At 41.3% G+C, this 16,831-nt stretch overlaps 1 protein-coding gene across 3 annotated transcripts; it reads right to left on the minus strand.

The window, feature by feature from the left end:
- Window positions 1-3,198: 3,198 nt before the first annotated feature.
- Window positions 3,199-15,683, minus strand: LOC113008031 (beta-1,3-galactosyltransferase 1-like). Of its 3 annotated transcripts, XM_080290670.1 has the most exons (6): window positions 15,408-15,683; window positions 15,206-15,248; window positions 15,006-15,100; window positions 11,911-11,959; window positions 8,413-11,303; window positions 3,199-8,141 (listed from the first exon to the last, which is right to left on the minus strand). In XM_080290670.1, exons 5-6 carry the CDS (start codon window positions 8,592-8,594, stop codon window positions 5,714-5,716), a joined length of 2,610 nt encoding a protein of 869 aa, XP_080146796.1. In that variant the 5' UTR covers window positions 8,595-11,303; window positions 11,911-11,959; window positions 15,006-15,100; window positions 15,206-15,248; window positions 15,408-15,683; the 3' UTR covers window positions 3,199-5,713. The 3 variants fall into 3 exon arrangements, with proteins under 3 accessions (XP_080146796.1, XP_080146797.1, XP_026000930.1); XM_080290671.1 differs by lacking the exons at window positions 3,199-8,141; window positions 8,413-11,303; window positions 11,911-11,959 and having other exon boundaries at window positions 12,121-15,100; window positions 15,408-15,622; XM_026145145.2 differs by lacking the exons at window positions 3,199-8,141; window positions 8,413-11,303; window positions 11,911-11,959; window positions 15,206-15,248 and having other exon boundaries at window positions 12,121-15,100; window positions 15,408-15,622.
- Window positions 15,684-16,831: the final 1,148 nt, after the last annotated feature.

Genomic DNA, 16,831 nt, shown 5'->3' on the forward strand with positions numbered 1-16,831 from the left:
CATTGAATCTGCAAAATGTCCCTGCATCTTTACAATGTGCATCTGAAAAAATTATATATACTCTAAATGTATTCCCAGTTGATTTAATTTTTTTAAAATGTAATAAAAAAACAACGAAGTGTGTTGACATGAAACATTGTCTATGCTACTTCCACATACATTATTATTTATAGTTAAGGTCAATCACCTACATGTAAACGTTAGTTATCTGCTTAGCAACAGAGCAACTAACCACTTCCTTTTTTTTCAGCAGCTCCTCCTCGATGCAAAAAAGCCGAAGATGAAGTTCAGGTCTGTTCTATATATAGAACAGTGGTGGCATAGAAGAGCCACCTCCACAGGACAAGACTCAGCAGTCTATCTGCATCTTAAGGACAAAGGTCACTCTTTCGAGGATGCCAATGTTGACATTTTGGACAGAGAGGACAGATGGTTTAAAAGAGGAGTGAAAGAAGCCATCTATGTCCACTGTGAGCGACCATCTTTGAACAGAGGCGGTGGTTTACGACACCAACTCTCTGCCATCTATAATCCAGTTTTGAGTTCCCTCCCCAGACACCTTAACGCCCACTCACATCCTGGGCCATCTGACCTCAGGAATTCGCATGATAAGGTGGGGCCAGGTTTCACAATGAGCTCACCCGAAACCCTGGCTGATTGGACCCACACCCAGTTTCACACCTTGGCTCAGGGGATTAGAGGATCATCAGGAGGTCCTTTGTCCCTCTGTGGGGGGTCACTCCCACTAGGTTTAAATCTGGGACTCCCCACCATTTGACCTTAGAACTGAAGAAGCTTCTCAGATGAGAGGTGAAACGTCTTCAAGCAACTTAAAGAAGTCCAGACGCTTTTCTTTGCAAGCTCCTTTGACTACGATGACCTGGATGACTGAGAACCTTCACAGACACACTTACAGAGGTAGTAATTATTGACCTCAGCTGTTAGCCTGGTGATGACTCACACACTGATACTGATACCGAGACATGCATGTGTGTCTGTTGCATCTTTTCAACTGGATTTCATTCTCAAGTTATTGATCAGTTAAATTAGTTATTTGGTTTAGCTGTACGAAACTCCAGTGATGTACTGACAACAAAAAGAAATGATAGAAATCCAATGTACGTATTTAGTTCCATTTAATTCAATTTTATTTATACAGTGCCAAATCACAACAAAAGTCGCCTCAAGGTCCTTTATATTGTAAGGTAGTCCCTACAATAATACATACTGAAAAACCCCCCAATAATCACATGACCCCATATGACCAAGCACTTTGGTGACAGTGGGAAGGAAAAACTCCTTTTTTAAGAGGAAGAAACCTCCGGCAGAACCAGGCTCAGGGAGGGGCGGCCATCTGCAGTGACCAGTCGGGGTGAGAGAAGGAAGAAGGGATAAAAGACATGCTGTGGAAGAGAGCCCGAGATTGATAACAAGTATGAATTAGTGCAGAGAGGTCTGTTAACACGTAGTGAGTGAGAAAGGTTAAGAAGGAATACTCAGTGCATTATGGAAATCCCTCAGCAGCCTACACCTAGGCTGTATCCCAATTCAGGGTCTGCAGCCTTAAAGGCCGCATTTTAAGGCTGATTACATCACAGCGACGCAACGATGGCTGTCCCAATTCAAAGGCTGCTCGAAATGCAGCCCTCAAATGCGTTCTTCATTTCCCTGAATTTTAAGGATGGGTCCGTGTATCCTTCGTGGCCCAGCATATCCCAGAATGCATCGCACAGCCTGGACAATTCAGGTACAGAGGCGGCAGAAACTCACATCCATAAATGTATGTTACTTTGGAAGTACCAACACGAATGTCAACATGCAAAAGATAATGGCAGTGTAATTGTACATGTCACGGTGAATTCATCCACAGTCGTCACATGTAGGTGACTGTAAATACACAGTATTTTTTTTTTAAACTGGTCAGTTTTAATATTACCTTGTGAGGGTCACCCTCCAAAAAAAACCCGTTAAGACAACAACAGACAAAAACGTAGCTGTGTAAACTCCAAATATCTGCGCAATGTGTCAACACATCACATATCTGCAGTACAAGTGCTCTGATGTTCTCGGAGACATCTGTTACCAATAACTCATCCAGTTGGCGAGAACAGGGTACTCCGTCCCAACGCCCACGCCCCGTCACCCCTCAGGTTAAACTTGTCACATAAGTCACCCAAATAATTTACAAATGTTATTGCTTGGCTTATGTCAATGTTGTATTTGTTACTAAGAAAATCGGTCTGGCTGAGATTTAAGTTGGGAGTCTGCACACAGCTGAATGTGCAAACATATTATACTATACGTCAAACAGAAAAATGATGAAACAGTAGTGTAAGATGGTAGAGAATGTCCTCCAATGTCCTGTCATATTCCAGGGAGTAAGTAGCCGACGGCTGAGCTCATCAAACTCCGGGGTGAAAACGAACACCTGTTCACTGGTGCCAAGAACTCAGCCGCTGCGGGTTGGAGGTATAGCAACAGTATGCATGCATAAATCTGTTGGGCATAATAGAGAGTGCCTGTCCTCTCTTGTAGTTCAAAGTTGGCACATTTTGCTGTGGATCCTGTTCAGAGATTAACATCATTGACACGTCCTATCATATTCCGTCTATCAGGGCAATCCTGGAGTAGATGGGCCTGGCGGGCCAAATCACCCCGTTGCAGGTGAAAAAAAAAAAAGGGACAACCTAAAGAAAAAATACAAAGTATGTACAGTACCATTGAATGCAAGTATCCCGCATCAGGTGAGGGGGTGAGTGGGAAGACCACTGCTGCCACTTGGCCCTGGTTTGTTCCAATGGATGAGCTGTTAGGACAGAGGCCTTCTACCAGACCTCCAGTCCTAATTGCATCCATCCAGGAGGACACTCCAAGGCCCAGTACAGCAGTGGGCACCCAAGGGCAGGATGTGGAACAACAGGAGGATGAGGCCCAGCTGGAGGCAAGATCAGAAAAGAGGAAGAGGGACAGGGAGAATGAAGTCCTGGCATTGATCAAAGAGGACATGAGGCTACAGAGGGAGATTGAAGAAAGACGTGCCGAGCAAATGGACAGGCTCATATGTCTACTGGAGAAGGTTGTGGAAAAAAATGAGTAAGGTAGTGTGAATAAGACCCATTGTACAAACACTTATAATTTTCATATTTATGTTTGTGCAGGATATGTAAAATGTGGACAAAATAATTTAAGTTCTGTTAATACAAGTCACACTTTTTATTTGAATTGTTGAACAAACAATGTGAAAAATGAAGGGAATGTACAAAGTCCTGTGAATAAAAAATCTTTTGTTATACTGCATTAGGACAGTGTGTGAACTGAGGGAATACCATCAGTGCAACACAAATGACACAAAAAACCCAACACAACATGACAATCATTCACTAGGACTCATCACTGAAGTCCAGGATCAACCTGAATGTCCCAGTATGCACAGGCACTGTTAACTAGGCCTGCTATATGGCTGAGGAGGAAGTCTCAGGCAGTACTGCTCAATCTGCTGGACCAGGACCACAGAAAGGAATGAGGTGCCACAAGTGAGACCGGTGGTTTGCGTTTCCAGCTACTGAGTGTAGCGTCTTCCAGCTTGGTGGCCAGGAGTTATTCAGGGGTGCTCATTTCCACTGTCCACTGCATCATCTCATCACTTGGGTTTGCAGGGGTGGTGTAACCGACAGCTGCCATGTCACTGAAATGTTTGCAAAAAGATGCAAGGACAAAGTGCTGCACACAATCCTGTTAATATGGATGTCACACATAATATTCTAGCACTCTAACAATGCACTACAAAAAGCATACTTGCCTGCTAACAATAATCGTGGTCCAGGGATACCTCCTCCAGGGCAGACACCTCAGCAGATAGCCGATCCCGCCAGAGAGCCCCACTGCCTGCCTCCAAACCAGCCTCCCCCTCATCTTGCACGTCATCCTCGGGGGCCACAACATCCTCAACAGCGAGGCAGATGTTGTTATGACCTGAAACAGATGTTTTGTGTTGTAAATAGCGTCCTAATACATGAGCATACAGTCCCCATTATATCATGATGATTATTAGTGAAGCAATGGCTATGTATCCTACTGACTTATATGTGGCACAAAGGTGTGGTGCTTGGAGGAAGATGGCCCGGAACCTTGTCTTCATCATTGCCCTGGAATGATGAGAACCTTGGACTGGCCTCTTGTTGGGAGTGATGATGGGGAGTGGATGCTGGAGACATGGGTACCCTCCATCTGCAAGGATGAAATGCCCTGGAGGAGGGTAAATGGCCTGCCAATACAGTGGGCTGTTGCGGAGCCATGCACGGACCCCGTCCAGCCCACATATGTGTCAATGATGCGGCCCTGATGGTCACAAACCGTCTGCAGGATAATGGAGGGGACCAATTTCCTGCTCCTGTAGCACTGACCGTCAGGGCCACTGGGAGGCTTGATGGGGACATGGCAGGAGTCAATTGCACCAGTAGCTTTCAAAAAGGCTCTGTGTTTTGCCAGCTCTGCAAACCCATGAGACACGATGTGTAGATCTTCAGGGGTCCGAGGGAGGTGGATGACCTGATGGCGAATAGCCACCACCTCCTCTGTGACCCATGCGGTGGACAGTGGAATGGGGTATTGCAAACACCCTGGAAAAGACTCTGTAGGATGCTTCACTTGCCAGCCAGAATGCAAAAACAAGGACCTCAATTGTGGCACCCCAACTATATGTCTCCGATCCTGGTTAAGGAGATTCAGCAGCACGTTCAGAGACTCTATGCTCAGGCGGAAATTGGGCCTAGTGTCCTCATCATTGAAAAACCTGTCCAGGACTGGGACACTCAGGTTGATCGTGCAGTACAGGGGTCATGTCTGGTGAAGGGAAATATGGTAAATGACAGAAATTGTTTTAATTATGTTATGTTATTATGTTATTATTATTATTATTATTATTATTATTATTATTATTATTATGTTATTATGTTATTATGTTATGTTATGTTATGTTATGTTATGTTATTATGTTTAATTATGTTTTAATTATCATCATTATGGATGTTGGTGTTGTTGCAGTTTACAAATCTGACTTTATGTGTCTACACTTTTTTTTTTCATTATTGTACTTGAGGGAAATGTACTAAAATGTACTGGTTCACTGAAAAGGGTGGTGGTCCACATACTCCTATTTGAGACTCACGTCTACAGTGGTGAATATCGGAGTTTTAAGCTAGTGCACCGTTTTCAAATACACACACTTCAAATGTCAGTAGCAGTATCGTATGGGCAGCAAAAGCATTTATTCAAATTACAATTCAGATTCAATCTGAGCAATTCAAATTCAAATTGAACTTATTCAAATTCAGTTTCTGATGGCACAGATTTCTGCCCATAGTATCAGTATGTGTTTTTTTCCACTCTACCTGAACGTGGTTTTGGATTAGTCGCAACAAAATCACTCGTCTGTGACGAGGGACTTGTTGTAGCGAGTATGTTTTCCGCCAGTGGCGTGCACAGACATTTTGGGGGGCAAGTGCTCCAGGGGGAAAAAAGGGCACTTTTTGCATATGTGGAAAACCTTTTCTTTTTATAATAAAAAAATCGCACAGGTTAAATGCAATTTGACTTTTATTTCAAAACATTCTCTAAAAATCAAAAATCACACCACAAAAAGATAAAATCTGTATCCAACTCTAAACCATATACATACATATTCTCAAGTGTCCATTAAATGGAGTGTACTGCTCTAAAGAAGCATCCTTCTTGGTGCCATGTCTTTGTAGATGTTGATGACCTCGTTGTAATTGATCTCCACATCTTTCTCAATGGCCAACAAGAGGAGATCAGACAACCTTTCTTCTCCACACAAACTTCTTAGTTTATTTTTGATTATTTTTAGCTTTGAAAAGGATCTTTCAACTGTCGCAGTTGTCACTGGTAGTGTTGCGTAGATCTGAATCATTTTGACAAAGGCAGGAAAGATCAGCTGGCCATTATTTTCCCTCAGTATCAGAAATATTTCTCTGAGGTCTTTTGAACTAAAGCTGGAGTGGAAGACCTTTAATTCTGTTTTGAGCTGGTCCTCATCTTCTCCATAGAATTCACAGAGGATGTGGACAGCTTCAATGGCTTCTGGGTTTGGTGGGCCTACCCAGTTAGCATGCACAGTTAAGGGCTGGAAGGACTGAATGATTCTGGCCGTTGGGCTTCCAGTATTGTCCCCTTTGAACCTCCTGTTCAGTTCCCCAGTCATGATGTCCAGAAAGGTGAAATATACACCACTCCTGAAATATGCCTCCACTGACTCAAACTGAGCACCTACTTGAGACACTGTGGTGCTGTGTTGGAAACGCACTGGAACTTTCCGCTTTCTCTCCTGACCAGGCACCACGGTAGGTACTGGAATGTTGAAACTCTCTGCCTTCTCTGATGCACATCTAAATATCTCTCCAAATTTCTCCTCAGACCTCATGGTTTGCAATGTGTGAAGCACACCATCAATTACCTTGTAGGCAGTGGAATGGTCCAACCCTTCTTCCTGCAGAGAATCTGATGCCAAAGCAGTGACTTCGAATACTGGTGTGGTGATTTCCATGCAGAGAATGAACATAAAATTAATGGCATTTCTGTACATCTGAGCATCACCTTGGGCCAGGTTAGGTGGGTCACTGTCACTGATGTCATCAAGGAGCATCAAAATGGCTTTCAAATTTCTCTGAAGTGCCTTCAGTGCTTTTTCCCTGCAAGCCCATCGAGTATCTGACAGCTGCTGGAGCTCCATAACACGTTGTCCAGGAAAGAGAGACTCCTGAAATTTGACCAAGGCAGCATGACGCTTTGGGGAGCCTGAGCAAAAGGCATACAATTTCTCCACCAAGTTGAAAAATGACACAAAATGCTTGCTGGACTTTGATGCCTCCACTAGTACCAAATTGAGGCAATGGGCTTTGCAGTGAACATAGAGGGCCTTCTCATTGTGTGAACGGATTCTAGCTTGGAGACCTTTATACATGCCACTCATGTTGGCTGCTCCATCATAGCCTTGACCATACATGTTCTTCATCTCTAGGCCATTCTTTTGCAGAAGCAAGAACACTGTATTCTCCAGCTCCTGGCCTGTAGTTGTATCAACATTGCACACTTCGATGAATCTCTCCTTTATTTGCATATGATGAAAATATCGCACAACAAATGACACTTGCTCTTTGTGTGAAACATCAGAGGTTTCATCAAGTAGAATGGAATACATTTCAGCCTCTTTTATTTCACGTTGTATCTCCTTCCTGATGTAAGTTCCTAGTGCTGCAATGATGTCATTTTGACTTCTGTTGGAAAGCAGTGACACCTGGGGCCTTGTCTTGGTGGCTTTAACTGTGGCAATTTTTTCCAAATGCATTTTCAGCACACTATCGTAGCGGGAAAATACATTGACTAATTCACGAAAATTGCCACGGTTATCACTGGACTCACTCTCATCATGACCTCGGAATGCTTGTCCCTGACGTGCAAGATACACTGTTAGGTCAATTAATCTTGTCAGGATTTCTTTGTTTGTCTGCCTCTCTCGCTCTCTAACTTCCACCCCTTTTACGTCTGAAACATCAAATGCAGACTGAAGGGCCTTTTTCTGGAAATTGATCCATCTAACCATGCTTGTCATGTGCATCTCTGCGCTGGAGTGTTGTTTGATTTTTTCAAGAGCAGTACTCCACTTTCTGATGCCATCAGTTGTCCAGGCTGTTCTGCTTTTATATTTTTCATCCGAGAGGAAAAGCCGACAACTAAAACAATGCATTGAATTAGCAGTGGGTGAGTATTCCAGCCACACATTAGCAGAAAACCACTGTTTCTGGAATGATCTCCCCTCAGTTTTTGGGTAAGGTATATCAGGCTGACATGGGCCCACATTGCAGCACATTGAAACGTATCTGTCATTGCGCTTTATTTTAAATGTATGGATGTGTGTTGGATCTGTTGGGTATTGTAAAGCTGCTAACTTTGACATTATGTGATCGATCTGTTCTTCCTCATTGTGGTCTTCAGAGAGCACTACATCAGTGTCTGTAGGCCTAACTGAACCTGTTGCTGCATTGGTCGCGGCTTCATCTGTTTCTATATCTCCCTCTTCTGCTATGCTGGTAGATGGCATAGAGCTGCTTCCCTGCTGTGACTGACTACAATGGAACAATAATAATAATAATAGTATTATTATTTATCATAATAATAAGCTTAAACAGATAGTTTTAATAATAACCCATACTGCAAGTCTTGTAACATAGAAATAACTTTCGTAGGTACAAAATAATAGTTAGCTCAATGCCTGCTGATTAAGTTCATTAAAAACTAAGTGTGAACAGCTTTTAAGATTTTTCAATAGAATTAACTGCAAGGAGCAGGTTACATTAAAACATTAAAATAGAACCTGACTCTGCCCTTGACTCTGACCTTTCATCTTCATTTTCCTTTGCTTTCATCCAGGAGAGCAGAGAACTGCTTCCCTGGGCTGCCTGTTGTAGATCCCTTTCTTTCTCCTTTCTCAGCCTCTCTTTCCTAGGCATTATGCTTGCTGAAATTAGTAAATAAATAGACCAAAATGTATGAGAACGAATAAGACTGACTGTGGTCATTACAAGAACAGGGCAGAATGGTCGTTTTCACAGGCAATTGGGAACTGCCTATTTTTCCTTTAGCAAATTAATGTGTTAATGTTGCCAATATGTTACACCAAAAAAAATTAACATGTCTAACCAGTGCTTCTCAAAACTTTTAACATGCACCACCCCCAACACCGTACCCTTCAAACTACCAATAACAACGTCACTGTTCTGTCACAATCAGGTCGGAATTGATGGAGAGTGGGGGTTGCCTAAATGGTTTAGGTTACATTTTAAATGTGTCGTTTTTTTGTTTATCCATATGGATGGATGGAGGGGGCAAGCTGGCAAAGTTTGTCATGTGCAGTTTCTGACAGGCTACTTCACAACAAAACAATTGCAGGTTGGTCTTAGAGGGCAAACAGAATAATTTCACTCGATTCATGGGTTACCTGACTGGTTGGGAAGGGAAAGAGCTGCCGTGTTGTCCGCCGTGGCTCCCAGTCGCTATAGTTAGCCTACTATGCCTACTCCAAGTAGTCCTATGTCATGCCGCTGCTACACGCCTCACAACAAATGAACTGCAAGCGTGTTCACGTGACACGGTGACAGTGAAAAAGCGACAGGGTTTGGGTGTCTTTGAAGAAGGGGCACAAATCAAGCCATTATTTTCACACCTTTTTAAATCGCGCAGCTTTAAAAAAAAAAAATCACGTCTTTCAAAAGGGCACTTTTTTGGACTGAGGGCAAAAGGGCAAGTGCTTCAGCACCACCTCGTCTCTATCTGTGCACGCCAGTGTTTTCCGCATCCATCGGGAGAAGTGGTAAGGGCGTGTCCAGCTGGTGACGGAATTTTGTAGGCTGGACTGTCCCATTTCACAAGCCTCCCACTTCCAGCCTTAGTTGTCTTTGAGTACGCGGCCCTTGTAGACTGTTAAGGCTGCAGACCCTGACTTGGGATACAGCCCTATTGCAGCATAAATAAGGGAGATTCAGAGTCACCTGATCCAGCCCTAACTAATATGCTTTAGCAAAAAGGATGGTTTTAAGCCTAATCTTAAAAGTAGAGATAGTGTCTGTCTCCTGAATCCAAACTGGAAGCTGGTTCCATTGACGAGGGGCACACAAACTGAAGGCTCCTAACTGAAGGCCTGAGAACTGAAGGTTCTAGGAACAACAAGTAAGCCCACAGTGTGAGAGTGAAGTGCTTTAATAGGGTGATGTTGTACTACAAGATCATTAAGATAAGATGGGGCCTGATTATTTATTACCTTGTATGTGAGGAGCATGATTATGAATTCAATTCTGGATTCAGCCGGGAGCCAATGAAGGAAACACAATACAGGAGAAATATGCTCTCTCTTTCTAGTCCCTGTCAGTAACTCTTGCTGCAGCATTTTGGATTAGCTGAAGGCTTTTCATGGGGTTTTAAGGACATCCTGATAATAATGAATTACAGTAGTTCAGCCTGGAAGTAATAAATGCATGAACTAGTTTTTCAGCGTCACTCTGAGACAGGATATCTCTAATCTAATCTGCACTATATCAAGCAGGACAAGCACAGAGATGAGTCCACTGTCAGAGGCCATAAGAAGATCATTTTTAACCTTCACTAAAGCTGTTTTTGTGCTGTGATGAGCTCTGAAACCTGACTTAAACTCTTTAAATAAGCCATTTCCCTGCAGATGATCTGTTAGCTGTTTGACAACTACTCTTTCAAGAATTTTGGATGTGAAAGGAAGGTTGGAGATTGTCCTATTATTAGTTAAGACAGCTGGGTTCTGTCATGTAATAAATATATTCTTAGGACCAAAATAACACCTATATGAGACACATTTTTAAATTCTAATGTTAGAGTTTCTTCAACTGGTTTTTGGGGCTGTGCAGGGCTCTCTCTTCCAGAAGATGATTGAATAAAGAAATATAAATGTTTTGACCACTCTGAGTCGGGTTTTCTCTGTTCTATCATGGTGATCAAAGAATTGGGTTTTAATAGTCCAGAGATTTTTTTTTTTTTTTTAAAGAAATGGTTTAACTACTGCCAGCTTGAAGGTCTGCAGTACATAGCTGATTATTAGAGATAGCTTGATCATATTTAAGATTGAACCATCAATCAACGGCAGGACTTTTTTGAGCAGTTTTGTAGGAGTGGGGTCTAAATCATTCTAAGTCCACAAATGTGTTGCACGGCAAAGGATGAAAGTAGAAGAGTCTGGAAATCTGTGCTGTGTTGATTACGCATGCAAACTGGTAAATGAAAGAACAAGAAGTACTGGTTATCTAATCAAGTTAAGTCAATGTTGTAATCTCGGGTTTTACCCCATGGAAGCAGTGTTGGCTCATTGTAAAAATGCCTTCCCTAACGTTTTGGTGAAATGTGTTATATATTTATCCAATAAAAAATATACTCAGGAGAAAAGCAGAGTTCAGTGAAACAGAGTTTACTGAGTTGACTGTTTTACTACAGGGAGTAGAATCTTTTCTTCCATTGGCCCAGGGTTACAATGACCCATTTGGCAAAATACAAGCAGACAAAGACAAAGACAAAAACAAAGAAATGGCCTTACAGAAAGAGGGGAAAGAAAGAAAAGTCCACAAAGCAGAGTGTGGTGACCGGGTGTGGCTTGCGGCTCAACTGCAGGGGAGAGGTGAAGCAGAGGGTTCAGGGTTGGAGTCAGGAGAGTCTGGCTGCCACAGCTGCAAGTCATCACTTCCAATTTGATCTTAATAGAATGGTGGGACCTGTGACATTGAGCAAAAAAAGGAAGGAGAGCAGAGGAGATGGATGAAAAATCTGTGTGTGAAACACTGTGAAAACTGTCTGTACATAGTTGACCTGTAAGTTCGAAGCAGTGTCGTGGTCCCCCAATAACCACTGATACATAATGAAGCAGAGAGAAAAGGCCTGGCTCCATGGTGAGCCCCTACAATGATTAAATGTTCCCTTGATCTTTCTCTCATCTCTAAAACGCTTTGCCGGGCCCCTTACACAGGACCATTTTCCCTTGGGAGACCCTACGAAGGAGCAAATCTTCTGTTTTTATTTTAAAAGTTAAATTTAACACGCATGTACATTACAGAATACCATTCCCATTCCCCCAACTTAGTTTGCTGGAAGCTGATAATCAAAAGTACAAGGTCCTTGTCAGTGGTTGTGAAAACTTGTATTATTAACTTAACTGTATCCTGCTGTGTGCTACATATGAGAAAATACACCTCCGTGTATTTTTCTGAGCCAATTCTCACAGCTGTTTCTGGATTTCATCTGTGGAAATGTCTAAGGAGAACAAGCTAACCACAACTGTAATATTGTATGACCTGCTGCCACTAAGTTACAAGGTTAACTTACTGTGGGTGTCTGTAGATAACATTGCCATATTAATCAATTAAGTCTTGTTCTATTTAAAATGAAAAGAGATATTTTTAACAGCTGTTGGCAAATTTTACAAAAACATAACTGAGTTCCAGATGAAAGGTAAGTGGATGATGAAAGAGCCATGAAAGTACACACATACATGTAAAAAAAAAAAAAACACATAACAGACACATTTCCTAAAACTTAGCTGTATCAGTTATTTATTGCACACACAAATCAGTCGACATACAGGTTCAACTCGTTCCATTTCATCCCATTGTTTAATTGTGGCGTACAAAATAGCCACAAAGTGTCTGCATTTAACCTTTCTAAGATTTTCACTGTTACACACTTCACATGTCAGAATTGTAAATGTAAAAAAGATCTATTCAGTACCTTCATGTACAGCTTTACTTTAAAATACATTAAGCAGTTATTGGTCACTTAATTGCAATGCATAATGTAGACAGATATTCAGAAGAGCCTAATGTAATAGTCAGCAGTTGTAAATATTTGTCTAACTCAGGGGTGGGCAACTCCAGGCCTCGAGGGCCGGTGTTCCTGCAGGTTTTAGATGTGTCCTTGAACCAACACAGCTGATTTAAATGGCTAAATTAGCTCCTCAACATGTCCTGCAGTTCTCCAGAGGCCTGGTAACGAACTAATCATGTGATTCAGGTGTGTTGACCCAAGGTGAGATCTAAAACCTGCAGGACACTGGCCCTCGAGGCCTGGAACTGCCCAGCCCTGGTCTAAGTGGTAATAACAGAAAAAATCCTGTTTTCATAGAAGTTACTTTAAACTAATATTGCCCTGTAACCTTTAAAAATAATAATAATAATAAAACCATATTTACACATGGAATGTATTCATAATGTACCTGTTAAAGTTATATTCTAATTATATATTATAATTCAATAAAAATACTTTTGACAAAAAAAATTGTATCTACTGTACAGAACCACAAGCGGTCTTTAGCCCAGGTGCAAAAAACATTTCAAAACATCCAAGGTAAGTGTAGGCAGCAGTCCTTTTTTAATGTTTTATCCTATTCGTATCACTAAATATCCAAAAGTTCATAAAAATGTAAGTGGAGTTTCTGACAGTTTATTTATTAAACATAAAACAAAACCTTTAAAACAAAAACTCTAGATATGTCAGTGGTGACCTGGTTGATATTAGCCTGTCTTTTAGTGCAAGAAACATTCAGACAGGCGTTAAAAAAAGGGGATTTTTGGAAGACATCACTTCCTCTATATATACAGTATGGTAAGTAAAGATGAGGCCTAGAACATGAACAGAAGGAGTAAAGCAAGAAGAACATCCTTCAAGCCTTAAACTATTTTCTACACACATCAACAGAAATCTCATGTTTGAAATAATTTTCTACACTAAAGTTTAAAAAGTAATTAAAAATTAGGGCCACAGGGATAAATTTATTTCACTCCCTATGTTATGTATATTCCCATAATTGATGCATGGGTGCCGTTTGATAGGACATATGCAACAGACGTCAAAGGTAGAGGTTGTTTATAATGTTATTCATGCACCTTGGAAAATTCTCAACTTCTTAATCGCAGTGAGAAATAAATTCTATCATACACTGACCTGTTGCAAAATATCCATTTAATACACTGTAAGGTCAATATGCTTAAGGATATCGGTTTCTGTGTACCTTGCATTTCCCAGAAACTGTGAACACAGAGAGGACTGTAACTTGAGAACACAGTCAGGGATCATGTTTTGTAACGTCTTAAGAACGGGTGTGACTGCATGTTTTCACTTTGACAGTTTTTAAACTTGATTAACATAGACTCAGATATGTAAAATGTCACTCTTTAAATAATAAACTACATAAAACGTCTGACTGTGTAGTTTAAATATACAGTGGAACAATACTAGTTCAGTTTCAATAAAATTTGAGATTAGGGGATTTTACATGAGTATCATAATAGCCTATATGTGAATATAAAAATACATATTTTTTTAAAGAGTCATGGAAAGTCTGCCCTGTTGTTTCATGTTGCATTTTTATTTCATTTTTTCAGTTTATGGTTAGCAGTATGGGCCTGGGTTTTTAAAGTCATTCCAAATTTGCTCACGGTTAGTGTTTGGATCAGTTGTGGTGGCTACTATCCCGGAGAAGGCACATCGATTATATTGCAAAGGAAATACATGGAAGTAACCCCAGTTTGGGGGGTCAGTGGGAGGAATGCCCAGGTGCTGCATTAACAACCCTAAATACACATCCTCAATGTAAACTGCTTTAACATGTCTGGATGCCTCAATGAGCTTTTTTGGGAGGTCTAAAGACAAAATGTAGCCCAGGCCCAGAGCATAGCGGGGGTACTGTGGCGGAGCATAAATGTCATGAGGTAGGTACCACTTAGAGCTTGGATCTCGCAGTACTGCAGCGCCTCTTGCCACAAGCCCAGTCATATAGTTTGCTTTTTGAGCATTCAAGAGCATACTGACAAGATTATGTACATTCAGAAACATGTCTGAATCAATCTTCATAGCATAAGAGGGGCTGGAGCAGTGTGCAGTTAGCCACTCCAGCATCACCATGGTCTTAATGGTGAGATTCTTGTAGCAGTCCACAAAGTTGCTCTGGATCAGGTCGTGATGCTCTTTGCTCTCCTCAAGTACTTGCTGTTGGACCTGCTCCACCTCCTCCCCGGTGTGCAGCCCCAGTAAAAAGAACGGCCTCACCACTTTGTCCAGGACAAGACTTTCACTCCCCCAGGTTTTGCGGATGATGTCACGGTGTTTCCTATTGTTTGGGGCCACAGGAATGATCAGAACCACAAATGGGTTCTCCTGTTCACATTTCTGTGGCTCATTTATGATGTACTGGTAGTCATGGGGGTATTCAACTAAATATGGTCCAGGAGACACGTAAGGAACAGGTGTTGGTGGTACAGTTGTATTTTGAGAAGTGGAGTTGTCATTAGTTGTAGTGTTTAGTGAGGATATGTTTAGTCTCTGACCACTGAAGAAATTCAACAAATTTGCTGATTGATTTTGCATCCACTTTTTTGGGTTTTCATCTGGTATTATTGTATTTCTGTTGTAAATCAGGAACAGACCTGCAAATACCAGAATAAAGACGAAATACTTGTTCCGGGAAAACTTGCACCACCTCCCATCCTCTGCTGGTTTCACACCTTCCACCATTTCTTGGCTAAGAGGAGAGATAAGGTATTGAGATATCTTTCTGTCAGTGGTTTTGCTTTCAAACAAATCAATTCATCCAATTATTAAATGCAAGTTATTAGAGTGCCATTACCTCACACGGGCTGTTTTATCAGTTTAATGATCCCTCAGGATCCCTCAGAATCATTAAATGGATAAAACCTTAAAGTAATGTTTTAGCTTCATATTTATTCAAATTTTCTATAGAAATATCTCTCAACTAGTGACCGTTTGCTTTCCTACTCCCTTATTTGAGAGACATGAGAGACAAAAATGCATTTAAAAAGGTTACATACCTTCATTGGATGTTAACATTCAGTTTTCTAAAAATGTAAGCTTTTCCCCTTGTCCAGTTATACAAAGAAAAAACTGAGGAGATGTTGTTTCGCTGAAAAATTCATGTCAACGCTGGCATTTTGTTTCACAGGGACAGACTAGAGCAGACACCAAGCAGTGTTAAAGCTTTCCAGGGATTAACAGCCCATCCTATGACTGTTCTAAGGCTGAGCGAGTAACCATGGCATTGTGTGACGTTTCTTACCTGTGAGGCAGCCACACCTTTTTTTTCTCCACACCTTTGTTTTGCCTGCGAAAGACTCCTAACCGTCCTAAGGCTTCGTGAATACCTGTTTGCCTTTTCTGATCTTGAGTGTAACTAAATTACACATGTGTACAAAAAAATATATATTTCCAATTTTGTGATACATATAAATATCAACTTTTTTGACTGAAAGTTGCTGTAGGGTGCTCACATTAATTGTCTATTTATTTAACTTTTGACCAGCTTGGAAGGCTCTTGCGTAACACCAATACACACCTGTATGATTACTGGTTCGAGGAACAAGATCCTTTATCTAAGTATTATATTAAGTAGTTAAGAGCAACATTAAGTATTACACTGCTCCATGTCAGTTTGTAAACAGCCATTTAACAGACAGTCTAGGCATCACAATGTTATGGCATAATGTGAATGTATCACTGTATAATCCACATTATTATCTGTAGCTAAAATGTATTGATGACTTCTAAACAACTCATATGCAGGAACGTTGTTGAGAGTTAATAGACATACACACTGTTCTGAAGACAGAAACTGGTCTGTTCACAAAGTATTATTCATTTGCATTTGTTGACGTTGTATAACGAGAAATGCCAGTTTGCGGGTATTTCCTACTTTCATTGTCTACTTCTGCTAATGCAAATGTACACCAACAGTTCACTACCTAAAACTTCCTGTCTGCAGGAATGTGGGAGTGAACCAGGATGAGGTCAAACAAACAATAGCTCGATAGCTCTCAACAGCTGCCTCAGGCATATGCCTCTGCTGTACGAAACTAGATAACATGTAAAGGAGAGGCAAGCCAGTGTGTGTGTGTGTGTGTGTGTGCGTAAGAAGAGATAGTCAGACAGTGAAGCTGCACCCAATGGAGTAGAAGAAGAGCGCCAAGAGGTTAGGATCAACCTGTGCGCCAATACAGGGGGCTTAAATCTAAACTATGGCCCTCCCCAATGGTTTTTTGACCAATCAGAGAGAAGCACATTCTTGTTTATATATTTTTTTACTGCCAAATTAGGGCTACGTGTCTTCCGGAAATTGGCTACAGCAAACTCCTGCAGACTGTGTTTTTTTTAATGGGAAAGAAATCCATATACATAATTTTTTTTAATTGCTTGAGGCAGTAAATGAGTGAAAATTTGGATTGGGACTGAGACCCTCTCT

The sequence above is a fragment of the Astatotilapia calliptera genome, chromosome 16, assembly GCF_964374335.1.
Source record: "Astatotilapia calliptera chromosome 16, fAstCal68.1, whole genome shotgun sequence".
Taxonomy (NCBI): Eukaryota; Metazoa; Chordata; class Actinopteri; order Cichliformes; family Cichlidae; genus Astatotilapia; species Astatotilapia calliptera.